The sequence below is a fragment of the Neovison vison genome, chromosome 2, assembly GCF_020171115.1.
Source record: "Neovison vison isolate M4711 chromosome 2, ASM_NN_V1, whole genome shotgun sequence".
NCBI lineage: Eukaryota > Metazoa > Chordata > Mammalia > Carnivora > Mustelidae > Neogale > Neogale vison.
In genome coordinates, this window is record NC_058092.1 from 17,883,849 (window position 1) to 17,911,839 (window position 27,991).

Consider the following 27,991-nt stretch of genomic DNA (forward strand, 5'->3'; position numbering starts at 1 on the left):
GTGTTTATAGAGATTTGTTAGTTCAACTTGTGTTGCAGCGACGGGAGCCTCAAGTGTGGAATAGCTTCTTTCTCAGCCTTTTTTTGGGGTGTGTGTGGGGGCCAGTGTTGTCAGCAGGGGCTAGGATGAGCAAGGCCTCAGAGAGAGGCTTCTGGTACTTTCTTCAGCTTCCTCAAAAGCAGCCTGATTCCTTCCAGACCTGCACTTAAGCCCAGAAAGTCTTAACATCCCCCTACTTGGAGGAAAGAGAGGGGTGTACAAAAATGATGTGGAGGGAATGCCTGGGTGGCTCAGTCGGTTAAGCCGCTGCCTTCGGCTCAGGTCATGATCCCAGGGTCCTGGGATCGAGTCCTGAAACAGGCTTCTTGCTTGGCAGGGAGCCTGCTTTTCTCTCTCTGCCTCTGCCTGCCGCTCTGCCTGCTTGTGTGCTCTCTCTCTCTGACAAATAAATAAATAAACACCTTTAAAAATTTTTAAAAAATGATCTGGAAGATCAGGAAGGTGACAAGAGGCCATTTGAGAGTAAAACAACATTTTTAGCTGATGAAACCCGAGAACTGAGTGTGAACACCCTGGTGGTGGTTTCCCAGGGATGGCGAGAAACACCCTAGCCTCCCCCCACCACCCCAGGTGTCGGCTGGGCAAGTCTCCTGGGATGTCCACCTGAGCCTCCCTTCTGCCAGACGTGGTGGGTGAGGAGGGCTCTCCGGGCGGCCCTGGGCTTCCCTGGGCCTGCCCCGCTCCGAAGCTGCTATTGGGGATAGGAGGCTTCTAGCTTCAGAGGGGAACCACCTCCCAGGACATTATATACCCCGCTCCTCAGCAAGGCTCACGTGAGGCGGAGTGCTGGGTGAAATGGGGGACTCGAATGAAGACCAGGTCCACAATGGGCACTCAGGAAACGAATCCCATAAAGCAGTGGTTAAGAATGTGGACTTTTGGGCGCCTGGGTGGCTCAGTGGGTTAAGCCGCTGCCTTAGGCTCAGGTCATGATCTCAAGGTCCTGGGATCGAGTCCCGCATCGGGCTCTCTGCTCGGCAGGGAGCCTGCTTCCTCCTCTCTCTCTCTGCCTGCCTCTCTGCGTACTTGTGATCTCTCTCTGTCAAATAAATAAATAAAATCTTTAAAAAAAAAAAAAAAGAATGTGGACTTTTGGAGCTGCTGGATCTCGGTTCACGTTCCACTGAATGACCACTGCGCAGGATTTTTGAGGGGAATTAGTTAAGACAGTTCACGTGCAGTATAGAGACGGGCCCTGTACCCAGGACTCGGGGAGTGAAAGAGAAGTTTTGTATCTTGAATGTAGTAGAGGACACAAGATATTATGTTTTTGTTGAAACCCACAGAATTATACACCACAGAATGAATTGTACTCTGTGTAAGATATTTTTTCAAACAACTTTGCCTCTTTTTTTTTTTTTTAAGAGCTTATTTATTTGGTAGAAAGAGCACAAGTAGGCAGAGCAGCAAGCAGACACCCCACTGAGCGAGGACCCTGACATGGGGCTCGATCTCATGACCTGAGCTGAAGGCAGACACTTAACTGGCTGAGCCACCCAGGCGCCCCTGTGTAACTTTTTAAAAATTGGCCGTCTTGAGGATTTCTCTTGGTTCTGTCATGTTCTGGATTTCCTCAACTGTAAAACAGAGTTGTTGGAAAGGAAGAATAAAATTGATATGATTTTGCTCGTGGTGGGAAGAAAAGGGTCTCTATTCTCTTAATGCTTCATTCATCCACCCCCAGCCATACCAGGCTGCCTCCCATCCCTTCGGGATTCACCTAGGAGTGGCCGAGGATGGTCAGTAAGAACCTCTTTCCATCACCAGAAGCATCAATACCACAGAGCTACACTATCCAATATGGTAGCCACTGGTCATGTGTGGCTACCGAGACTCGACTGGAGGCTGGTGCCACGGAGGACCCGAATTTTCAATTTTATTTAACTTTAATTAATTTCTATTTAGACTTGGAAAGTGAATCAATGCAAAATATTTTCTTGTTAAGGATGACTTTATTGTTTTGGTAGGACCTTATATTTTTAGTATATACTTTATTTTATTTTTTTATTAACATATAATGTATTATTAGCCCCAAGGGTACAGATCTGTGAATCATCAGGCTTACACACTTCACAGCACTCACCATAGCACATACCTTCCCCAATGTCCATAACCCAACCACCCTCTCCCTACTCCCCTCCCCCTGCCCCCGGCAACCCTCAGTTTGTTTTGTGAGATTAAGAGTCTCTTATGGTTTGTCTCCCTCCCAATCCCATCTTGTTTCACTTATTCTTTTTTAAAAAAGATTTTATTTATTTATTTGATAGACAGATATCACAAGTAATCAGAGAGGCAGGCAGAGAGAGAGGAGGAAGCAAGCTCCCTGCTGAGCAGAAAGCCCGATATGGGGCTCCATCCCAGAACCCTGGGATCATGACCTGAGCCAAAGACAGAGACTTTAACCCACTGAGCCACCCAGGCCCCCCGATTTATTCTTTTCCTACCCCCAAACCCCCTGTTATCTCTCAACTTCCTCATATCAGGGAGATCATATGGTAATTGTGTTTCTCTGATTGACTTATTTCACTAAGCATAATTCCCTCTAGTTCCATCCACATCATTGCAAATGGCAAGATTTCCTTTCTTTTGAAGGCTGCATAGTATTCCATTGTGTGTGTGTGTGTATATATATACATATATATGTATATATATACCACATCTTCTTTATCCACTCATCTGTTGATGGACATCTAGGTTCTTTCCATAGTTTTAATATATTTTTTCATGAACTTTTCTATTGAGATGTAATTCAATACCACTCAATTCACCATTATAAAGTATACAATGCAGTGGCTGTCAGTATCTTCACAAGGTTATACAACAGTCACCTCTAATTCCAGAATATTTTGTCACCCCAAAAAGAAAACTCCTACCTATTAGCAATCATTCCACATTCCCCCTGCCTCCAGCCCCTGGCGACCATAATCTACTTTCTGTCTCTATGAATTTGCCTCCTCTGGTCAGTTCATGTAAATGGAACCCTTTAGTATACACTCTTCTGTGTCTGGCTTCTTTCACTGAGCATATTTTTTTTTTTAAGGTTTCCTCCATTGTTGCATTTTTCCATTTTTATCGCTGAATATGTAATATTCCTTGGAATGGATATACCACCTTTTGTTTATCTATTCCTCAGTTCATGGATATTTGGGTTGTTTCCACCTTGGGGCTACTAACCCTTAAAAACGTAGCATCCAGAGGCGCCTGGGTGGTTCAGTGGGTTAAAGCCTCTATCTTCAGCTCGGATCATGGTCTCAGGGTCCTGGGATTGAGCCCCGCATTGGGCTCTCTGCTCATCAGGGAGCCTGCTTCCCTCTCTCTCTGCCTGCCTCTCTGCCTACTTGTAATCTTTGTCTGTCAGATAAATAAATAAAATATTAAAAAAAAAAAAGTAGCATCCAGGGACACCTGGGTGTCTCAGTGGGCTAAGCGTCTGCCTTTGGCTCAGGCCATGATCTTGGGGTCCTGGGATGGAGCCCCAGGTGTGCTCTCTCCTCAGCAGGGAGTCCGCGTCCCCTTCTGCTAGCCACTTCCCCTGCTTGTGCTTCCTGCCCCCCACCCCTGCCTGTCAAATCAATCAATCAATCAATCTTAAAAAAAGGTAGCATCTAAGTTGAGATGTGTGGTAAGTGTAAAATATATTCCAGATTTTGAAGACTTGGGCAAAAAAAGAACATAAAATACCTCGTTAACACTTTATTAAACTGACTGTATGTTGAAGTCATTATTTTTTTAATCTGTTGGGTTAACTAAAATATACCCTTAAAAAGAAATTGGGCTGCAAACAAGGCAGGGGAGGTGGGAGCTGCAGAGGAGGGGGGCAGCTTCCCATCTCCTGCTCGCCAGGGGCGGTGACGGACAGGAAGTGAGGAGAGGGGTTGGCTGGGCTTCCCAGCAGCCACTTTGGGTCGCCCTGCCTTGGCCCTGGGGGCAGCTGCAGAGAGGGCAAGTCCAGGCAGGAGATGGTAGATTAATTCCCCCCTGGGAGGGGCCCCGGACCTAGAATTATGGACAAAAGGAGTAATTGCAGTGGCCGATGGTAACAATGGCTTCTCCTGGCACCTTGCCTGGGCTGGGCTGCAGAGTTGCTCATGTCCCCACAAGCTCTGGGGCTCCGCTCACTAGCCCAGAAACAAGGGCAGCGACAGGAGAGGCCTCCTTGCTCCTGGCACCAGTCACCTGGCTCATGAGACACCACTGGGAGGCTGATGGCCCTATACTGTCACTATCCTACTGGGTGTCCTTGGGCAAGTCCCTTCCACTCTGGGCCTTGTCAGGTGAGGGGATTGGATTAGATGATCTGGACTGTTTTCCAGCTTTGATATTTAACATAACTTTAATATTATTTAATATTTAACATAATTTAAAATACTTACTATAAATTTAATACTATATTAAATATGACTCTTTCATCTTGTAAATGGAAAAGTCCTGAGTCAAACAGATGTGAGATCAGTCCTGGCTTTCTCCTTACCCTTTGTGTAACTTCTCTCCTCCGGGTTTCTGCATCTTTAAAAAACGGAGTCAATAGGAAATAGTTCTCTCACAAAGTTACTGTGAGGTTTAAATCAGATAATGGTGTGGACACTTAGTGCTTACTAGGTACCAAGGACTGTTCTATCTAAATGCTTTGCACAGATGAGGGTATTTAATCTCTCCACGAAACCCTCCAAGGCAGGTTTTATTAGTTCCATTGCCAAGTGTATGCAGCAACAGCGTCGGAGCAAGGGTTTTGAACCCAGGCTGTCTGAAGTGCCTTCTGCATCACACTAACCCGCCCCCAGCACAGACAGGAGGCATAATAAATCCTCAGTAGGTGCTAGAAGGGAGAGGGAGACAGCATTCCATGACTGTTGATATACATTAGTGGAAACACTATTGTGTTCCCCACTGAACAGATAGGGACACCAAGCCCAAAAGGATGAAGTGACGTGTCCTGGGCCACCGCCAGAATGGTGACAGTGCGAAACCCAAGTATCCTGGCTCAGAGCTCCTCTAAGTATTTGAAACTAGAGTGGATCTCAAGTTACACATGCAAATCTGCTGGCAGATCAGTGGCCCCAACCCAGGCTGATCTCAGAATTTATCACTTGGCTGATTAACATCTGAATATCAGGCCAGTGCTTCTGGAAATGCATTTGTCTTCCTCCGTGTATAGTCCCTGAATTGCATCTAGGTAGAATCCTTGGTGGTTAGGTCTTGCATTTAATAAGAATTGTCTGCCCGGGGCACTTCAAAAATCAGTCTTGGCTTCTGAGACTCAGTTCGAGTATCTCTGGAGTGTTTGCTGTGGGTAGATCATGTACCAGGCACAGGAGCTACACAGAGATGAAGGAGCTACCTCCCTGCCCTGCCCTCCGGGAGTTCCCAGTTGAATCAGACAGATAAAAGAAAACCTTGCTCAAGAATAATTGCTTAAAGATGGACAAAAATGATAAACGCCAGTGTTGGTGATGGTGCAGAGAAACAGTCACTCTCATTCCCTGCTGGTGGGAAAGGAACTTGGTACAGTCTTTCTGGAGGACGGTTTTGGTAACAGGTACCAAAAGTCCTAAAATTGTGCCTACCCTTAAAATCCTGCAATTCAGTTTCTTGAGATTGGCCCCAAGGAAATAACTGTGGCTGGCTGCAGAGATTTAGCTATAGTTATGTAATGCAGCATCGGTTATAATAATGAAATACTGGATGCAGCAGGACTATCGGTCCTTGGGAGACTGGTAAATGAGACCAGGTCTTCCACACAAAGGTCTTCACAGAGTAGTTAATACTGGAGAGAGATTCACAGTGTTGCCTAATGGGAGAAAAAAGACAGGGGACAGTGTCCAGGATGTCGTTTTTCTGGACAGACTGTATTTGCTGTGATAAGAGCACAGCATTATTTCAATCCTATATCATAGATAATTTCTTTCTTTTTTTAAAAGATTTTATTTATTTATTTGACATACAGAAAGAGATCACAAGTAGGCAGAGAGGCAGGCATGGGGTGGGGGGGGAGCAGGCTCCCCGCTGAGCAGAGAGCCCGATGCAGGGCTTGATCCCAGAACCCTGGGATCATGACCTGAGCCGAAGGCAGAGGCTTAACCCACTGAGCTACCCAGGTGCCCCAACATAGATAATTTCTTTAAAAATTTTTTAAATAAACGTTTTAATATCATAGATGCTGTTTTTAATTTTATTTTACAGTTGGGGAAATGAGATTTGGACCATTTAGGAGACTAGCCCACACCTGTACAGCTAGGATTAAAGTGCACCTCAGACAGTCTGTGCATTTAGTCCCGGGGCCGAGGTCTTCCTGTAAGCAGAGAAAGAGGTAGGGAAAAACACAGTGCTTCTCTTCAGATGAAAAATTAATCAGTTATTTATTAAATGTATTATTATTTTATTATTCATTATATTTTTTAGTTTTTTAAATTTTTTTAAAAAATATTTTATTTATTTATTTAACAGAGTGAGAGAGAGAGATCACAAGTAGGCAGAGAGGCAGGCAGAGAGAGGAGGAAGCAGGTTCCCTGCTGAGCAGAGAGCCCGATGTGGGGCTCAATCCCAGGACGCTGGAATCATGACCTGAGCTGAAGGCAGAGGCTTAACCCTCTAAGCCACCCAGGCACCCCATATTCTTCATTATATTTATCTGCATTTTCATTGCTTTTTCCCCCCCTTTCTCAGCAAGCATGGGTTGCTACTTTATTTCAAATAACACTGGCTTATTGAATCTACAAATCAAAAAAACCAAACGCTTGAAATGTTCAGAGGGTTTTTTTTCTCTGTCATGCCTTCCACCTACCAGGGGCTGTTTCAGACTAAAAAGCAGGAAACCCTAAGGTCTGGTCTTCAGAACTACAATGAGGGGAACCTTATCCCCAGCCAGCCCCTCTCACACAAGATCCCAAAGGGCAAGGTTCCAGCCAAAGGGGTCCAGTCTTCCCACCAGCCCTGGACCTGCAAGGCCTGGGACTCACGTGCAATTCAAAGGAGGGCCCTCGGGTCACTGTGGCCCCATTCCTCATTTCAGAATGAACTAGGAAAGGAGAAGCCCAAAGCAGGTGGCAAGGATTCTTAAAAAAACAAAACAAAACAAAAACAAAAACACAAGGATTTATGTTTTTCCCGAATCAGCTAGGGATCCCCTAGTGACCCTCCCCGCCGCCACCAGGAACTTAGTTCTTTCTACTCCCTGAGCTGACCGGCCGCTGTGATAACTGTTCCTGATTCAAACTGTCCGTCACAACTGCTGTTGGAGGGTCCCATCCTGAGCTTCCACCTTCTGAGGAAAGGGGGAGGCTGGGAGCAGGCCAAAGAGTTGTTTGAGGCGGGTGGGAGGGCAGAGAGTTGTAATCCTACTGAAAAGAGCAAAATGATAGTAATAAACTCAAAAAACATTTACTGAGAACTCACCTATGCTGAGAGGTTTACATGTTTTATCTCACTGAATCCTCCCTCAAAACACCAGGAGGTGGGCACTGTTACCACACCTCTCTTGATGGCAGGAGAACCCAGGCTGAGTGGTAGTGAATAATTTGCCCAAGGTCATGTCATGCAGCCAATAAATGGTGCAGGTGGTTAGGATTCTAAACCCAAGTACTCCTCTTGCTAAGCAGCCCCTTCCGGGAGCCATGGGAGCCCCTAGAGCCTTTATGCCTCTCAGAACACACACGCACACACACGTTTTCCATTTCGAGGAAACTGTTTTCACGTCCCTTGGCCAAGAAGATCTCACAACATCTCTTCTGGATTTATGTGATGCCACTTTGGAAATAGTCAAGCTCGACTCCTCAGAGCTCAGGCATCCTGGGTTTGTCTGCTATTCTCCTACATATTTCTGTGACCTTGGGTCTGTCTCCATGTAAAACAGACACAGAAATATCTGCACACAATCACACACTGACCAGAAAGTTGGAAATATACTACGCTTTTGCATATAATATAATATAATATAATTTAGCTAAACCATTTGTGTTTGTTATTCTTTGCCTGTTTTCAGACTTAATGGCTACTCTGTATTTATCTTGTGAGGGTTTTATATATATGTGTATGTATTCTATATATGTATACATATATATAGATGTATAAACAATGTATATATAATGAAATAAGTGAGGAACTTAGCATACAGCCTGACACACAGAAGTTGCTTAATATATGATAGCTATTGTTGTTTTCCTTGATTTTTGTGAATCTGGCCTCAACTCAATCTCACCAATGTTAGTTCATTGCTCGCTGTGTGCTCTGTTCATTGCTCTAGGGGGAAGCTCACATGCTGTGGGGGAAGCAAAAAGACACACTCATGAAGAATTTTCTAGAAGGCAGTCTGTATTAAAGTGATGTGCTGGGGTGCCATGGTCCCAGGGTCCTGGGATCAAGTCCTGCATCGGGTTCCCTGGTCAGTGGGCAGCTTGCTTCTCCCTCTCCCTCTGCTGCCCCTCCGCCTGCTTGTGTGCTCTCTCGCTCGCTCTAATAAATAAATATCACCTTCAAAGAAAAAAAAAAGTGATATGCTGCCTGTGCAGACAAAGTGCTTTGAGAAAATAAGGACAAGGGACAAGGGAGTAAATTATAGCCAGGGAGACCTAAGTGGTAAGATTTTTATTTTTAGATGAAATGTGCAATACAGATAAGTGCACAGATCTTAAATATACAATTTGGTGAATTTCGACAAAAGTATACACTAGTGTAACCATCCCCGGAATCAAGAGAGAAACTATTTCTATCCTCCCCAAAGCCCTTTTGTGCCCTTTCCAGTCAATGCCTACTCTACAAAGGCAACCACAGCTCTGTGTTTTCCATAGTAGAGTAGCTTGATCTGTTCTTGACCTTCATATAAGTAGAAACATTCACAGCGTCCTCTGTTTATGTCTGGCTTCTTCCATTGAACATGGGTGGCAGGTTCTAATCTGGGGACCAGTTTTTCAGTCTTCCTTTATTCATTCACACATACATGCAGGCATTCATTCACAGCCTCCCAAACTTCTGACCAGTCAGAAAGTCTGTTCACTCATTCACTCAAAAACAGTCTGTCTGTGACCAAGGTCTCCATTACTTTCCATCCCTGGCTTTGTTCCTCTGACTAGGAAACTAATAAAAATTGGGTAAAGACGATCTGCTGTTATTTCAAATTCTACTCCCCTTCCTCCCACATTCTAGAAAATCCTTGATGTATTCTGGGCATCATCATCAAGTCTTAAGAAAATCTTCATCCCCATCAAGTATATGTTTCTTGAAGACTCTACTGGGCTGACATTGCCTTAGATTATTTTGTGAGATTAGCCCCAAGAAAAAGGAAAGGCTGAAATCAATGAAAGCAAGATTAACTGCAAACTCGGGCGGAAGGCTGGGGTAGAATTTTTGGGAGTATGTTCTCCAGTAGATCACTGGTTTTCCTGTTGTCACAGGTATGAGGTAGGGACAGGGAAGATGATTATGTGGTTACCACAGTTCCAGAAACCCTGGGTTGAAAAAGCAAAGAAAACAGTTTCCTGACTGCTAACCTTTCCAAGGACTTGACTGCACGTTAATTTTTAAGAAGAAGGTCTGGTGTGTAGCTTTGCCCAAATGGTTTAATCCCAGAACCTTTTCTGCCTGGGACATCTTTGGCATTCCTGTGTTGTCCAGGATGCATCTGTGGGATTCCCTGATGTGACTTTAGAGAATTCCTGAGGGACTGGGGTCCAGCAGGGGTGTGGAGCAAACGGCCTGCGGAGGTGGGGATGGGGCGGTAGAGCCAGGAGCTATGAAGAAGAGGGAGCTACTGCCTGAGGAAGGTAGGAGGAAAAGGGGGAAAGGAGTGGGCTTGAGCTGAGCCTAATAGTTTCATGGAAATGGCAAGAGGAAAGAAACTTCCCAGCCAGAAGAGGAACTGGCTTGGACTGGACTGGGGCCTGGAGAGGAAATCCATATTGCAGAATTCCTATGGAAATGTTCTCTTCACGACTGGCTGCATTGGGATGCTGCATTTGCTGGACAGAAGGAAAAGGAGGGAAGAGTTCATGGTTATGGGCCATTGGCCATGACAATGATTGGGAAACTGAGTCCCCCATCACAAGCTCAACTGCTAGAACTGGCCTCTTTCCCACAGACAAGGAGCGAGAGGCTGAGCTCTGCCCTTCCCAGGACCGGCTAAGACAAGTTACCTATACTCCCTGTGAGGCAGCGGTCCTAGCTGTCGAACTAGAAGATGATCAGGTGGGCCTTCCAGAAGAGTCTGAGATGCCATGACAGATGGACAGACCTGGGTCTCATCACCGTCAGGCACGGCTTCACCAACAAGGCTTCCAGCACGTTTGTACACCAGATTGTGGCTGCCAGATGTTCTGGAGTAATTCCGGCCCAGGTTCAAGTCCCAGCTCCACGGTTCACCTTGAGCAAATCACTTTCCTTCTCTGCGCCTCAGTTTCCCCACCTGAAAAATGAAAATCATCGTATTTTTCCCTCACGGTGAAATCAGTAATTTTAAAAAAAATAATAAGATAATGGGTATAAAAGATTTGGCATGCGTTGAGCACCAAGGGCTTCGTAAAAAGCACCTCTGTTTGTCACCACCAATAAATTCCTCCAAAGCCCATTGTCTCTGTAAAAGGAAATTTGTTACGTTAAAATGGTTAAGGGATGTTTTACTGTAAGGGGGAAAACTGGTAGAACTAGTTGAAACCAAACGCTTTTTATTTTCTGTAAATCCCACCAATCTCATCCCCCTGGGGTCAAACAGGACATAAGAATAACTCAGTGGGACTCTGCACTAACGGACACTCCTATGGGGAAGGGCTCTCATTCCTGGGGATGCCAGACGCCTCCTCTATCCCCAGATTTGTCCCCCTGCTGGGGGTGACTCAGACTGCTTGAGAGGCCGGGGGTGGGGTATGGGGCGATGTCAGAGGTCACTACACCAAAAAAAAAAAAAAAAAAAGAGAGAGAGAGAGAGAAAGAAAAAAGAAAAATAACAAACAACCCCCAAACCTTCCATTTCCCTGGAGGGGCCTATTTTATAACAGATCACTATACCCCCAGGCTCCAGGGGAAGCACCCCCTCCCTTGTCATAAACTAATCCATTCTGAGCAAGTGAAGAGTGACTGTAGCCCTGTAGCCAGAGGCACGGAGGGTAACATTCTGAGGTGTGATGTTTGAGGTTGGCCCTTCATTGTAATGCAGGCCTCGCTTCCTAACCCCTTGCCTTCTCTGGGGTCTCAAGGTGGCTCCAGAAAGCCTCTTGGGGTCTTGCAAACAGCTCCTGGGTTGAGAAGTTTCAGCCTACTGGCTGCTGGATGGGGAGGTGGGGGCTGGGGGACATCTGAAGATGGTGCCAAGTTGTTGGGGCTTGTGAAATGTGATTCTGGCAGATAAGGACATCTGGTACTAATTCTTTCTACCACTCTGTTTTCTTTTGGGGGGGGCACCTTCAAAATCACAGATCACAAATCTTAGCTAAAAAAAAAAACTTGAATGAATAAGGATGCCTGGGTGGCTCAGGCCTTAAGTTTATTTTGTAAAATTAAGATTATAGTCTGTTTTATAACCTGTTCCTTTATTTAAGAAATTATAAGCACATTCCTGTCAGGCATATTTAATTCATCATTTTTTAAAAAGATTTTATTTATTGTATTTATTGGGGTGCCTGGATGGCTCAGTCATTACGCGTCTGCTTTTAGGTCATGATCCCAGAGTCTTGGGATGGAGCCCCGCATCGGGCTCCGGGCTTGGCGGGAAGCCTGCTTCTCCCTCTCCCACTCCCTCTGCTGTGTTTCCTCTCTCATTGGGTCTCTCTCTGTCAAATAAATAAATAAAACCTTAAAAAATAAATAAATAAAAAGAACTTGAATGACCTTCAAACCCAAACTTTTCATCTCACAGTTGAAGAAACTGGTTCAGAGAAGGGATTTAACTTGCCTAAGGTCAACATAGCCAATGAGCTGCAGACCTCTGACTTGACCTCTTGACTCCTGGTCCAGTGCTCTCTCTCCACTGCGTAACAACAGTATTGGTGACAGCCACGTATCAGGCACTGTATTAAGTGCTTCACATGCATTTAATCCCCACAATCATCCTATGGAGTCAATACTACTACTGTTGCCATTTTAAAGATGGAAAAACAGACGCAGAGAAACAAGTTAGGAAGCTCAGAGCCACAGCCAGCAAAAGCATAGTCAGGTTTTGAAGCTAGGCCTGGCTAGAGACCGGGAGCTTGGAATCATTAACACTGAACTATCTAAGGCACAGTAAGTCTTTAAGTTGAGGACCTTAACTTCCCCCAAACCTCCTCACAGGCCTCCGAGGGCCTGGAGAGTGGACAAGAGGGAAACAAAAGGGTCCCACACGTTTCCTGTCCAGATGGGGCCGAGCGAAAGTTGTCGGTTATCCAAGGGCAGCCCAATGAAATACTGCGGCCCTATACTGGGTCATCAATCAATTCGGAGGCCACTGATGGTTCCGAATATAGTCAAACAGCCAAAGCCACTGGCTGGAGAGTCAGGTCCCTGTCATCTGCCTACTGAGTCTCTTCCTCCTGGAGGTGTCCTCGGGGCCCATTAATGGGTAATCCTGGGGATGTCTGCTCCTGCCCGAGGATGGTGTCAATGACAGAGCTCATTGTGAAAGGGGAGGGGGTTGAGGTTGTGGCATCTCTTCAGGGACAGCCATCAAGTCATGACTCAGATTTCGGCAGTCTGGGCAGAGAGAACACTCACGCTCACATCCCCTCTGAGGAGGAGGAGCCTGGTGACTAACGTCCATCCCTGGGTGAATCTGCCCTGGGCTGAGAGCCGTGGGGGCCAGAGCAGAAGAAGAGACAAGACAAGGAACTCACTGTTTCCCTGGGAGGCAAGATGAGCCATCCATAATGACAGCAACAGCAGCTGACATTACCAAGTCTTGGTGCACGAGAGCGATGCGAAATGCTTCACATGCGTGAAATCATTTAACTCCCTCCAAGGCAGGAGCTGTGCCTACTTTCAAGATGAAGAAATTGAGGCTTAGAGGGATCAAAGAAATTGCCCAAGGTCACACAAGTAGGAAATGGTGGAGTCAAGATTTGAACTCAAGTAGTTTGGCTCCAGAATCCAAGATCTCAGCTCGAGGGGCCCTACTGTGTGTGGGCATGCACGTGTTCGTGTTCAGGGCTGGTACTCTGGGTGCGGATTCTACATCACGCTGAGGGGGAGGGAAGGGGAAGACTGGAGGTGCAGGTGCTTTGATGAGTGAAGCTCTTTTCAGTTGAGAATCCCAGCCCCCCTCATCCTAGGGTTGTAGGACCCCGTCAAGTTCCCTGACCTCTTCATGCCTCGATTCCACATCTGTAAGCTAGAGGTGGTGATTGGATCTAAATCTCTGGGCAGTTGTAAGGACTGAGTGAAATAGGGCGGGAAAAGTGTTTATCACAGTCCGGCAGACACTTAAGTGCTCAAAAACAAAGAGCTTCCATAATTTTTAATTATTAAATACACCCTCATATTCCTTAAATGAATAATGCACGCATCTAGATGGCGGGTCCTGAGGTGGAGGAGCTCCCAGAACAATTGGAAAATGGAAGGAGGGGGTGACAGAACCAAATTGATGGACGCAGTCTGGAAGGAAAGCCCGCCGCCTTGCAGCAGGGGCCCCGGCAGGGCGCGCAGACTGTCCTGAGCGCAGGCGGGAATGGTGAGCAGGGGCATGAGGGAGTGGCGAACGGTGATGGCCTCTGAGTAGCGGCCTTCTTGAGGGGCACACAGTAGGCCACAGAAGCTCTTCCCTTTCCCACTCCCCAGTGTTGACCACCTGCCACCAAACTGAGGGCCTTAAAAAATCTTCAGGGCAGACCAGTCATGGACTCAGAAAAATCCAAACCTCAATGTCTGAGGTCCAAGGTCGAGCACTTAACCTGGCACTACATGGCCAAGGAGACCCCAACATATCCCTCCCCAAACCCTTCTCCAGTGAGATCAGATCTCAGCAAACACCAGGGGCAGACCTTGAAGAGAACTGTAAAGACATAGCAACAACGAACATTAGGGTTGGTTTATCCTGCCTACCTGACCCTCTGGGAGCTGGAGCAGGCCCCATCGCACCCCACCCCGCTCTGACCTAGGAATGCATCACTGACCCCAAATACTCCTGTTCATCATGGGGCTCTCTGTGTCCGAGCCAGGCCTTGGACATTTTCCTTGTCATTCCACAAGGAAACCCTCACCTGAATCCTCCAAGCCCCCACTCTGACCCCTGCAGATAGATGGGGGTGGGGGAAATACGTTTTAGCCATGGGGTTGGTGGGGATTAACAGGTGTTTCTCAGAAAAGCTCTTTAAAATTGGAAGTGTGCAGTATCTTGTTTAATGGCCCTTTTAGGGTGCAGGCTCGGGATGGCCTGCAATGGGGGTGGATCCAGGTCCATGGAAAGAGTAGACCCCCAAGGCTGGGCCAGCTGGGTTCTGTTCTTTCCAGGGGGCCCTCTCCTTTTAGGGTGGAGGCTGCTTTCCCTGACTGCCTTCTGCTCTGACCAGTTCCTGGCAACACAGAGTCTCCAGACAGTGCTTTGGCTACTTCCTCCTTCCCAGCTTAGGGACAAGCCCTCTCTGATTTGTTACTTTTTAATAACTGTAGTTTCTTTCTTTCTTTTATTAACAGAAAACATAATGCCCACAGATAAACCAAAAGAATAAAATATAAATGACCCCTGATCCCATTACCCACAATTCTCTCTGTTGTGTAGCTTTCCTATTCTTTCTATTCATATAAGTGGATTTTTTAAAAAAGATTTTAATTTACAGACAGATCACAAGTAAGCAGAGAGACAGGCGGCGGGGTAGGCGGGGGTGGGGTGGGGGGAGGAAGCAGGCTCCCTGCTGAGCAGAGCCCAATGCAGGGCTCAATCCCAGGACCCTGGGATCATGACCTGAGCCAAAGGCAGAGGCTTAACCCACTGAGCCACCCAGGTGCCCCAATATAAATGGATTTTAAAAACAAGAATGGATTAGGGGCGCCTGGGTGGCTCTGTCAGCTTAGCATCCGACACTTGATCTCAGCTCAGATCTCAGTGTTGGGGTCGTGAGTTCAAGGCTCCATGTTGGTTGTGGACCCTGTATTTAAAAAAAAAGGGGGGGTGGGTTAATTTAGTAAAAGTAGAGTTTGAGACTCAAAACTCAAAATGAGGAACTCGGACCCAGCTTCAAGACCCAGAAGCTCCCTGGAATGACCCTGGGTAAGCTGTATCATGAATGGGCTTCCCTCCTCTCATTTGTAAAAAGATAACAGTAGCTACCTCATAGGGTTGGTGTGACGATTAAATGAGATTAAACAGTTAAGCCCAGGCCATATTGTAAGGACTCATAAACGCTAACACCTGTGCTGTAAACTCAGTAAATAACTTGCAACGCACTAAGGGGCTTTCTGCAACACCGCAAAAACTGCGGCTCAGCGTGCCACTCTGATGGGGTATCTTACTTATTTCACTGAGCTTCTGTCGAAGAGCATTTATATTAATTCTCATTTTTCAGGATTATAAAAAATGCTCTGATGCATATCCTCGCAGATAACTCTTTACACAGAGATTGCTTGCTTAGGCTAAATTCCTATGAGTGAAATTGCTAGATCAAAGATGAGCTAAAATCTAAAGCCCACGTTTGGACTGATTCACCCTCCCTCCAGCAAGAAGGGAGCCTGTCTTCCCTCACCCTTGCCAACACTGGGGTTTGGCATTTTCTTTCATCTTTATCAACTTGGTAAGTGGGGAAAAACAAAACAAAACAAAACAAAAAGCCCTTGCTTGTTTGTATCCAGGTAATCAGAGACTTTCTCTTGGTTTTTTTAGGAGATGCTTTGAGGACAACTCCAGACCCTACAATGACTCTTCCTGTCCAAAGCACTTCTAGGAAAGCATATAGGTCATGTTAATGGCAGAACTGTGATAAAAATCTCAAGCACAGAACACAAAAGGATCTGGATGCTGCCCATCCCGATCCTCCACAAGCACAACTTCCAGGTCCTTCCAGGCTTTTAAATTTGGGCTATAGTCTCTGCGTAGGGTGTGGGGCCTATCCCTCTACTTAAGCCCAGTGACGGGATAGCGAGGAATATTGCGATGGAATGTTCATGGAGCTTTAGGTGCAGGCCCAGAATCATGCATTTGGGACCCATTAGGATTGGTATCTAGGGTGATGCTTTATCCAAAATCTGAGGTTCCAATCCGAACTCCTTTGCTTAAGTAGGGACGTTTTCTCAAACATTGAGTACAAATAGGGCCAGAAACACATCACCCTCTGACTACCCCCATCCACTGTGGCTCACCAGAGAAGGTAAAGCATAGGAAAACATGTTCTCAACTGAAAAGAGCTTCACTCATCAAACAGGCTGTTAACAGAGGTGGAGTGCCAAGTGCTGGGTACTAAGCTGGGATGTGTGTTGAAGCTGGAAATAGAAGTGACTGAGGAGGACCCCTTTGTAAGCTGGGTGCTCACCGATAAACATGGCTTTATTGGGTACCTGTGGTTTACTTGCCATTGGCTTTTCCCTGAAATCTTATTGAACTTAATCCTCAAGTCAACCCCATCGAGGGATGATGGGAAAACTGAAACTTCCAGAAGGGAGTCACTGGTCCAAAGGTATATGCTACTAAGAAGGAGCACAGCAATTCAAACTTTGGAAGTCTTCTCTGGGAAGTGGGGACAGAAGGCAACAGCTGATATGGCCACAATGTCAACGATCTTGTGTGAATTATACATGCTCATCCACTTTTCACTTATTCAACAAATATTTATTGAACACTCGTGTTGAGACCTGGGACAGATGCCCTGTAAAGTTTAGTTTTTTCGGTGTGGTTTCCGCAGTCCAGAAGGTGAGAAATCCTTCCTACCTTACAAATCCTATCAGCCGGTCCATCTGCTTTCCTTCCTTTCTTCCCTTCTTCCCTTTCCCCTTCCCCCCGCCCCTCCATCCAGGGCTTTTTTCCAAAAAGGCCCTCAGGAGGCTGAAAGATCCATTTCTGAGGCTTTACGGTCAGGCAGACCTTGGTCTGATTCTGTCACCAAGGAGACAGCCAGGTGACCTTAGCTGAGTTACCTTACCTTTCGGAACCTTTCTTCTGGAAAGGTCCTCAGTCACTTCTATTTCCAGCTTCTGGAAAATGGGGAGCTCAGGAGAATGACAGGACATGCACAGAAAGCACCTTGAGGTGCTCCTGACCCAGGCAGCGACAACAGCACGCACTAAGGACCTTGTCTCCTTCAGTCCTCACAGTGATCACTTCAGTGAGGAGGAAACTCAGGTAACAAGGAAGAGAGCTGCTCATCCAAGGTCTGGGGTGTTGACGGCCGAGCTGATATCCTTTAGCAACTTGGCAATACCCCAGGAGCCAAGTCTGTCTGGGGTAGATTAGGTCACCGAATTTGACAGGCAGGAATGGGATAAAGCATCTTAAGCAAGTATCATGGGATGAGTGCTCGAGAAATGATGATAATTTGATAAATGATAATAAATTGAATGAAAGCAAGATTAGGGCTGATTCCTGAGCCCCCTGCTAGGAGCTGTGACTTGGGCAGCCCCCATTCTCCATTCACACACTTCACAGGGAAGCTTCGAGCAAGGACTCTGAATCTCTACTAGCTCTATTTCCACCTTCGCTCCTGAAAGAGTGGGGACACAAGGACCACCTAGTGGGCATTAAAACTGGGGTTTTATAGGGGCACCTGGGCGGCTCAGTGGGTTAAGCCTTTGCCTTCAACTCAGGTCATGATCTCAGGGTCCTGGGATTGAGCCCCACATCGGGCTCTCTGCTCAGTGGGGAGCTTGGTTCCTCCTCTCTCTCTCTCTGCCTGCCTCTCTGCCTACTTGTGATCTCTGTCAAATAAATAAATAAAATCTTAGAAAAATAACAAAACTGGGGTTTTTTAGAATGCCTGGTGGGCTCAGTCAGTAGGGTCTGTGACCCTACATCTCAGGGTCGTGAGTTCAAGCACCACATTGGGTGTAGCGATTATTTTAAAAAATAAAAATATTAAAAACAAAACAAAACTGGGGTTTTTTGTATAGCATTTCTAATTAGCAGTGCAAGATAAGTGTAGAAACTTGGCAGGGGAGAGGTAAAAAATTAAAATTCTGTCATTTCAGCACCTATAGAGAAGTACTGTTAACATCTGGGAATTTGCCCTTCCAATATTTTTACATAGGTCAACAGATTTTTCATTAAGTTTTGGGTATCCATGAAGTCTTAATGTGTTAGAAAAAAATAAGACTTAAGCAGTGCCATCATGTCCAATAGCACAAGTCCTGTACTGTACAATGGCAGTGTGATTGTGCAGTGCACAACCTCTGCAGACAAACAAAACAGCCCTGGCTCTTAGCACGTGGTTAATTCAGTAGTCCTAACCTTTACTCCTCCTTAACATGCCAAGAGTGTAACACTCTTTTTGGAGATAATCCTGGAAAAGAAAAGGAGAGATGAAGGACCATGCCATCCTCCAGAGGGAGCAGATCATGTGTTGGGAAGAGGGGCATTTCTATTCCAGAAGTAATCTAGAAAAAGAAACCTAGATGATCTGATATGCAGCTCCCCCCCCTTACAGTGATTCATTAATCTTGTCCCAGATGGAGGGAAACTGAGTTCCTGAGAGAAATATACCCAGACATAGAGCTAGAAAGTGGTTGGTGTCAGGCAGAACTTGAACCTAGGACAATCCCTGACTTCATCTAGCTCTACAAGAATGGAGGCAGAAAGATGTAGGTTCAGATCTCAACTCTTTTACTTACTAGCTTTTCACTTTTGAGATGTCATCTCTGAGTCAGTTTCTTCACCTGTAAAATGAGGGAAGAGCTTCCTCATGAGGTTTATGTGAAAATTAAATGAGGGAAAAAAGGTCTTTCCAAACAACGATGGAATGCTACGTGCCAGGCACGGCCCAGTGCACCTCACACACCATCTCATTTCATCCTCACTTGACCCTCGCTCTACAGTTGAGGAAACGGAGGCGCAGAAAGTCTAAGTCATTTGCCCAACATGATATTTTGGGCCAGAAGGTGAACCCGGATCTGCCAGACTCAGACCAACACTGCCAGCTAACACAGATAACTCTAAGCACTGTTTCCCACATACAAAGAGCAAAATAACAGCCACCATTGTTTACAATTGCTATCGTGCATATACAATTATTATGTCACATGTGATCAGTTGGTCTCTGTTTTCACCCTCCTCAGCCAAAATTTCCAAGAGTTGGGCCAATCCAAAGAGCGGAAGAGATGGCAGCCCCGCCTCGCCCTGGGCCATGCCCATACTACATAGGAAGATAAAGGGGGTGGGTGCAAGGCTGGCCTAGTGTCTCTCTCAAACCCTGGCATCTCTCATTCATTTAAGGAAGGGTTGGGACAGTCCATGCTTCACAACTGGGAACCATGCTCCCGCCATGCTCCTGCTTAGGGGTCTGGCAACCTTGTAAATAGTCCCCTGGTATCCCTATTTATCCTAGAGCACTAATCCCTCCATCCCATCCAGGGTGCCTTCCTGTGTTTGGAGACATGGGACCCTTCTGCCCCATGATTTGGGCCTCTGCTAATCTCTGCAGATGGATGCAGGTGATTAAAGAGGCAAAACTCAGAAGCAGAGAGAGAGAGAAGACCCATTTAAAAAAGTCCAGCGAGCACAGACACGCCGCCTGGAATCCCAGCCTCCATCTGAGCCCAGCCAACATGAGTCACCTGCACAGCCCTTCACCTGTGAGTTGCAACACAGCTGACAGAAACTCCCAGCCTCCCAGGAGGTGGGCAGACACGTGTGCCATCCGTGGGGCCGCAGTGAGCTCTGCAGTTACAGCTGGCACCCAGTGGCTCTCCTGCCACCAATAACATCTGTGAAGTGGTTGGACACCAGGCTCTGCTCTTGGATCAAATCCCAGCCCTAGCTCTACCACTTCTAAGCTCTGCGGCTTGAATGACTCACTTACTCACTTTGTACCCCAGTTTCCTTGGCTCTAAAACAAGGATCAGCACAGTGCCTATCTCATAGGGTCGCTGGGAGGAGTACATGAGACACTGCGAGTCAAGGCGCGGCACGATGCTACCCGGTGCGCTGAGCGCCGGCTGTCTGCCAGGCACTGTAGTCGGCACTGGAGATTCACCGGCAGGCAGGACAGACAAGGTCTTTACTCTTATGGAGTTTACATTCCAAGAGAAGGGGAGACAGACAATGAACAATTAAAAAAATATCAGAAAGCTTTAAGAGCTTTGCAGAGAACCCAGTGAAGTGGTAGGATACAGTGACTGTTTACTTTAACAAGGGCCGCTGGGAAGCCCTGCTCTGAGCTGGTGGCTTTATTAACAATTACTACTACTATTTACTGTTACTTGTCAGGGCCTCTTGGCTGCCACACACACAGAGCCTCCAGTGAGAAGCCAACTTCTGACAGTTCTCAAACCCTTCTCCATAGGCCTACCCACCCCCACCTCGCCAGCCAAGAGGGCTCTCCTGTGGATTCTGACTTTACCCTGAAAACCTCCATCGTATTGGCAGGAGTGGCTGAAACCTCACCCTTCCCTGAGAGAGAAAGGAGTGGGCCAAGGTGAGGCTCCCAGGAAGACAGAGCAAAGAGATAATTTGCTAAAAGGGAAGAAGGGGTGGGCAGAGAACAGAAAGAGAGAGGGGAAAAAAACAGATACCAAGATCTCTGGCTTAGATTTAATTTCAAATTAATCCTGACGGAAGCTCTAAAAACAGCTCTAGCATTCTCCTACTCGTGTTTGTGGATCTTTTAGGTTTACCAACCTTGTTCTTTACAGAGGCAGCTCACAGCAATTATTCTATAATTTCTTAGTCTGACAGGTATCTGATTCTCCTGCGTTTCCAATGAAGAAGAAAGCACTTATTAGAGGGTGAAATGACCAGCTAGCTAAAGCTTTGGAGGTGGCCGTCTTCAACCCCTCCATCCCTTCTGTGTTGACCAGAGGCATTTGGTTTGCTCATATCTCATTCAGATCTGTATCACACCAAATAAAGGGCTGCCTCCCACCCTACCCCCAGCTGCCCCTCTGCCACCACCACGACCACCACCACACACACACACTCCAGATTATAGACTCTTCCAGAACAGTGATCCTTGGGGCTTCTGGATGGCTCAGGTCATGATCCCAGGGTCCTGGGATCGAGCCCCGCATTGGACTCTCTGCTCAGCAAGAAGCGTGCTTCCCCCCCATCTCTGATTGCCTCTCTGCCTATTTGTGATCTCTGTCTGTCAAATAAATAAATTAAACAAACAATCAAACAAAAACCAGTGATCCTTGTCTTCTTGGCCTGTCTCCTCCAAACCCAGAAAAAGGCCTGGCACCCAACAGGTGCCCCCTAAATGTCTGCTGAATTGAGGCTGCTCACAGCCAGTCAGTGGAGATGACTGAATGGACAGCCAGACTCAGAGATGACTGAAGATTCAGATCTGGGCTCGGACACTCACTAGCTTTGCCTTTGGGCAAATAAATTGACCTCTCCAGCCCCCATTTCCTCACCTGTAAGGTGTGTTGGGAAGGAAGGGGTGCAGTAATATCCACCACAGTGGGTTACTGTAAGAATCCAAGAACTCACTTGAATAACTGCAAAACATTATTCAGAAAGAAGCTATTAGTACCTAAGGGGAAAGCTCTGAAAAAGAGGATGGACGCTTACACAGAGACAACTCTCCCTCCTGGCCAGGGGTGGGGGGGCAGGAGGGTTGGGGGATCTCTTCTCTCCTTTGACGAATCCCCAGTGGCTGTGAAGTAGTTGATGGTGGATAGAAAAAGGGGCAACAAAATTTGGCGGGGTGGGGGTGGTATTCCTGAGTATCCGGGATACTAACTAGAAACAGAAATCGAGATTTCCTTTAGCCAAGTATCTGTCTCTGTATTTTTCCTCTAGCTATCATCTCTCCAACATTTTTTTCCGCCCTCCCCTCTCCCTGATCTCCTCCTCCCACCCCCTCACCTAGGAAGGAATTGGCCAGCTCCACCCAGCCGGCCCCCTTGGCTCCACCCCCAACTCGGCAGGCCAAGAGTTAACAGCTGCACCTGTTGAGGCATACCTGCTGTCGCCGGCACCTGTACCCATAGCCAATCAGCACCAGCGCTGCCGGGAACCTACCTGTCAGCAAAATCCGGACACTCAAACCTCAACATAAATCAAACACTTCCCTGAGCAGGGAATGTCTATGTCAGGCAAGAATTAAGAGACAAGCGGTCAGTCAGCAAAGCCTTGGTGCTGGTGCGCGTCTTCGTCTTGGAGCCTGGGAACCTGGGAGCCTGGGAGCAAGAAGATGTCGAATGAACTTGAGTGAGTAAACATTGGTGGATGCCTGGTGCTTTCTGAGCGTGGAGGCTCGATGGGGTTCCCAAAAGGGGGAAGCACAGGGAGGCCGGCGCCAGGATTCACAGAGCAATTTGTAAGGGTAAATGAATGGGCTGACGATTTCACTTTGGCGTGCTGAGGCAAGCCCTATCTCAAGCTAGAGGTGAATGTTTCCCTGGGAAAATAGGTTGGTATTTTTTTTTTTTTCCCCTCTGTCTGCTGAGCAGTTTCGAGCCAGGTAGGGAAACACGGGACTGAAACTGTGAAGGCTTTCGGCACCACTTTCTGATACTGTGAAGGGACTTGGAAATCAGAGACCGCCCCAATCCCATCTAGGCTTTCTATCTTCTTGCCAAAAGGAACTTCTTTGAGGTCGTTCTAAGAGCTGTCTTAGGCAGAGAATTGGGTTTCTCTAAAGGGACTTGTTTGTTGGGTTGGAACAGTCCCAAGTGGGAAGGTTAGAGTGGTGTTTAAACATATGTCCTCTGTAGTCAGCCTGACCTAAGTTCAAACCAAGACTCTGCTCCTTTTGGGGCATGTGATCTTGGACAAGTCACTCAACTTACTGGAGCTTCACCTTCCTCATCCAGAAAATGGGTACAAGAATGCTTTGTAGGAATCCTGAGAGAGTTAAGTGTGATAAAGAGAGTTGTGATAAAAGCTGTAAAATGCTAGGCACAGAGCCAAGGTCTGAAGATGCATTAATAAAATGAGGTTGATTTTATTCAGAGGCAGTTCTAAGGCTGGAGAAGCTGAGATGTGGTTTTCAGTGAGGTCATCTTTATTGCCTGGCAGGATGCAGGTGCCTTCATTCCTGTATCTGGGATTTAGACTCTCCACTGGCTGATGCTGACGTTCACCACAGACCCCCTGGTTTGGGTCCAGACCTCAGAGAAGGTGGGATGAGGTTGGGATTCTGGGCTGCTTTAGCTTGGGCTCAGGGAGTTGGGAGAAGCCAAACTTCTAAAACACAGACTCTTCTCCTCTTGCCATGCTCAGAGGTGTGTGGGCAGAGACAAGGGTTAAACGATCTTTTTTTCTAGCTATTCTTCAATAGGTTGTTTTAAGAACATGAGACCTAGGATGCCTGGGTGGCTCAGTGGGTTAAACATCTGCCTTCTGCTCAGGTCATGACCCTGGGATCATGGCCTGGGATCAACATCAGGCTCCTTGCTCGGCAGAGAGCCTGCTTCTCCTTCTGCCTGCTGCTCCCCGTTTCTGCTCTGACAAATAAAATGAATAAAATCTTTAAAAACAAACAAACAAACAACAAAAAAAAAAACGTGAGACCGGAGGGGGCTGTTGATGGATCCTAACTGCAGACAGTGTTCCATGATACCAGCTAACCCAGTTCTGGGTTAGCTGACTATGTTCATAGTACGGTCACTGGGCATTAGATTTCTCTTGAACAAATTCCCTGGGGTTGACAATGTGTTGACAACTAGAATAAAAGCAGGGGCACTGGAGGCAACAAGTAGGTTGAGGCCCCGACTCTGCCACTAATGAGCTGTGTGACCTTGGGGAAGTCACTTCACCTGAGTCCAATTTCCTCACTTGTAGGTTGTGGGCCATAGTGCTACCCACTTCATGGAGTTGTTGGGGGATCCGACCACTTTAGAAAAGTGATTGGTTTAAAGCCCGGTAGGGAGCAAGCTAATAATACCCTTGTTACTTCATACAGAAATAACCAGTGAGCATTTCTGAACCTCTTTTATTTTTCCACATTCTGAAAACAGACAAAAATCTTAGGATGTGTCTTCATCCCACTTCGATTCGTTGGTTAAAACTGCAGAGGCTACAGACAGAATGTTTTCTTTGGTGGCCCTCAAGGGGTAAGCGTCCTGAAGCTGGGTTACTCCAACAGAAAGCTTCCTGAGTTTCTCCTCCTTAATGATTTGGGTTTTGAAGTCAGATCCGCTGACAGCTGAGGCTTCTCCGTTTGGGGTGGGGTGAGGGGAACCTGTCCCTGCAGAGTAATTGCAGACAGACTCTGAAGCCACCATTTGAGATTACAATGACAGAGCCTCAGGGCCTGGGGGCTCAGCTACCCTTACGGATAAGTGGGGGGTGGGGGGAACAAGTGCTTGGCTTGCAAGTTTTGAGCTGCTCCTGTTGGTGTTGCTGTGGCCGCTGTCTTGGCTGTCGAATTTCCCCCACAGTGCCCAGTGAAGTGGGTTGGTCCCTGTGTCCATCTTGAGCTCCGACAGAATGATGAAATCTTGCTAGGCCTTGGTGTGGTGGGAAATGCCAGGCTTGCATAGGGCTAAATTCTGCCATTTAGCAACCCCAGGGTCTGGTGAATTTATTTCTCCTCCCTGGTCCTCACTTTCTTCCTCTGTCCAATAAGGGATATGCACACCTACCTGGCAGGGGAAACAGTGTGCTCCCACTTGTGGGCCACCCAGCCCCGGGGCTGGAGCTCCTTAAGGACAGCCTGATCCCTATGCCTGGGGAGGAAGGCGGCCCTTCGATGGCCGGGTCCTGGGGTGCATGACGGCGGCGTCAGAACCCAGCTAAAGGCAGCTGGCGGGTGGAGCGCTCTGCCTTTCATGTGGCTGGGCCCAGCGCCTGCCGGGTGCGTCTGCCAGCCTCCGGGCCAACGCAGCACGCCTTGGCTGCCGCCAGCCAGCACCGTCGGCTGCCCCGGGGCTGGAGACGCCCGCAAGGGATCCTGGGCGGGCGCCGGAAGTCGCTCTAGTCCCGTGTGGCTGTCTTCTCGCGGGAAAACAGCCCGCGCCTGCGCGCTGCCTACAAGGGTCTCTTGGGGGCGACGTGCTGGCACGCCAGGGTCTTAGGACAGTTTCTGTGGGTCTTCCCGGCAGCTCTGGAGTTATGAGTAGAGTGGTCTCCAGGACCTACTGTGTGCTAGGCGCAGCAGCCCTGGCTAGCTCCTCCCGGGAGGAAATGAGGGGCTGGGAGAGTAAGTGATCCGCACACAGTAGGTCTATTGTGTGGAAGAGAGAGAAGTGAGTGAGGCACGCCAGGATTCCCCTCTACAGTGTGGCTCTGTCTGCAGACTGGGAGCCTACCCACCGCCTGGAATCTCCTTCCCCAAAGCCTTGGAGAGACAGGACTGAGGCTGGGAGGGGGTACAAAGAACGTCCCAGTGGGTGACCACAGGCCTCTGTCGCTGCTCCATCTGATCTCCAGGAGTGCCAGGCTCCAGACTGCCTGGAGCACTGAAAGAGTTAACCAGGAACGCCTCCCCGCTGTGGTTTTGTGGTCGAAACCATGATTGCCAGGAGCAAATTTTTGTCGTGCACAAGGTGTGTTATTAAAAGTCGGAGTTACGCTGCTGGTGAATGAAAAGTTAAAAGCCCTCATTAAGCTCCGCCTGTAAAACAGGCGGACTGGGGCTGAGACAACCCTAACGGCAGAGACTTGGGGTGCAGGACAATGCTGAGATTCCTGCCACTGCACTGGCTGCTCTGGCCAGTGAAGTTCTGGTCAGGTACCTGGAGCCAAACAGAGTTTGACGGGGGTTGGGGGGGGGCGCGTTGTGATCAACACAGAGGAAGGCCAGCCGGAGGAAAGGCAACGGGTCTGAAACACAAATAGCATATACTGGAAGCTTTTCCTTTGGTTGAAAAAAATAACAACCAAGCGTTGATTGACAGTTGACTCAGTGTGCAATGCTTGATAAATACATTATCTCCTTTAACCTTCCCGAAGATCCAGTGAGGATGGGAGTATAAATTCAGTTTTGTCAAGAAGGGCTCCGAGACTTGCCCCAGGCTTGCTCACGATCTCAGGAAAGAGCTGAGATCTTAACTGGGTCTTAACCGAGGAGCTAAAAGGATGCTCTACACAAATATGTCATCCTACCTCCTATCTGTACAGATATTGAAAAAAGATGAGGTATGCCAACTGTTAACAGTGGTTATCTGAGTAGAGGAAAGCAGGTGAATCTAGCTCTGCTTCCAGTTTTTCTCTCTGTTTTACATTTTATTTATTTATTGTGTTTTTCATACCTATGTTACTTTTGAAATGGGGAGGGTGAGGAGAGGGAGTTACTATTTTTCCAAGAGAGAATTATTGGTTCATCTAAAAATGGTGTTCTCAAAATGTGGTTCCTGGACCAACAGCATCATCTTCACCACCTGGGAACTTGTTAGAAATGCAAATTCTCAGCCTCACCCTAGACCTACTGAATCAGAAATTCTGGGCGTGGGGCTCAGCAATATGTGTTTTAACAGGCCCTCCAGGCGATTCTGATGCATGTTCAAGTTTAAGAACCATTGGCCTAGAAGACCTGGCAGAGGATTGGGAAGCAGGAGGTTCCCAGATCCTCTTCTGACCCGCCGCGTAGTTGCTGGGTCAGCAGGCTGAGAGTTTTGCTGTGGGGGTCACCCTTGTGTTTGAGCCTAGCTCTGCCACATGTGAACCAGGTGACTTTTGGATAAGCTCCTTAACCTCTCAAGGTGTCAATGCTGTGTGTAAATTGGAGCTAATACCTACCCCCCCAGGGCAAATATAGAATGAAGAAGCATGATGCTTTTATTTATTTATTTTTAAATATTTATCTGAGAGGGAGAGATAGCAAGAGAGAGAGCATGGGGAGTGGGGAGGGACCGAGGGAGAGGAAGAAGCAGACTCTCTGCTGAGCAAGGAGCCTTATTGCTTGGGCACCCCGCCCCCACAATGTGGGGCTAATCCCAGGACCCTGAGATCATGACTTGAGCCTAAGGTAGCCACCTAACCGACTGAGCCCCAGGCCGCCTTGGGCCTGCTGCTTTTAAATAACAGTTCCCTTCCCTTCTTCCTGTCTTCCTTCCCCTCTCAAGAGCTCAGCGTTTGCAAACTGGAGCATCATAGTCCTGGCTAGCTGTCTCCCTCCATTCCTTTCATCTTCTAAAAAGTCAGAGCAACTGACCTAGTGAATGTCCTGAAGGGAAATTATCTCAGCAATGTTTGGTGTTATTTCCCTGGTGGGTGGAGCGCCTGGGTGGAAGAATTGGAAACTCTCGAGGGCAGGGACAGCATGGTATTTACATTTCTGTCCTAGTACCCAGCACAGGGCCTATTATAGAGTAATCCTCAGTGAATGTTTGTTGAATGAATCAGTGAGTGAATGAATGAAGGGATGTGGCACCCCGGGTTTACAGGTGGATTTCAATTTCTTTCACATCTCACTTGAAAGAGGGGGAAAAAAAAAACATGCAGGAAAATTGGACAGGAAACCAAAAGAAGAGCAGAGCATGAAAGAATTCCCGTAGAGAACAGAGTTTTTCAAAGAGGAGAAAGTGAGTTTCTGGTATAATTAGAAAATGGCACATAATTAATTTACATGCAACTAGAAGTGTTGGCTAGGGCCTGACTGCCCTCACCCTGCCCACCCAAAGCCAGATGATGAATGTTTGCCCCTCTTATCTGGGAATCTCCTAGCTTCAGGTCTCCTGCTGCTGCTAGGAAAAGCTTCTCCCACCCATTTACAGGTGGGAGAAGGTGAGGCTGTGAGTTGTCATGCAATTTGCTGAGGGCTACCCTCCAAAGTGAGTTTTAGTAATAATAATAATAATAATAATAATTCACATTATCACAGGCTGATTACTTGCATTATCTCACTGCATTTTCCAACAGTAATACCTCACAAAGCTGTAAAGATGGAGTGAAACAATGACTAGACATTGTTGGGCCAGCACCCGGTACTTGGTAAGCCCTCAAGTGAATAGTAGC

General features: G+C 47.3%; 1 protein-coding gene across 1 annotated transcript in view; it reads left to right on the forward strand.

Moving 5' to 3' along the window:
• Window positions 1-22,061: 22,061 nt before the first annotated feature.
• GRHL3 (grainyhead like transcription factor 3) overlaps window positions 22,062-27,991 on the forward strand; it is a 34,504-nt gene continuing 28,574 nt past the window's right edge. Inside the window, exon 1 of the mRNA XM_044237440.1 lies at window positions 22,062-22,300. Within this exon, the coding sequence (XP_044093375.1) occupies window positions 22,284-22,300 (17 nt within the window). The 5' untranslated portion in view covers window positions 22,062-22,283. The remainder of the gene's footprint in view (window positions 22,301-27,991) is intronic.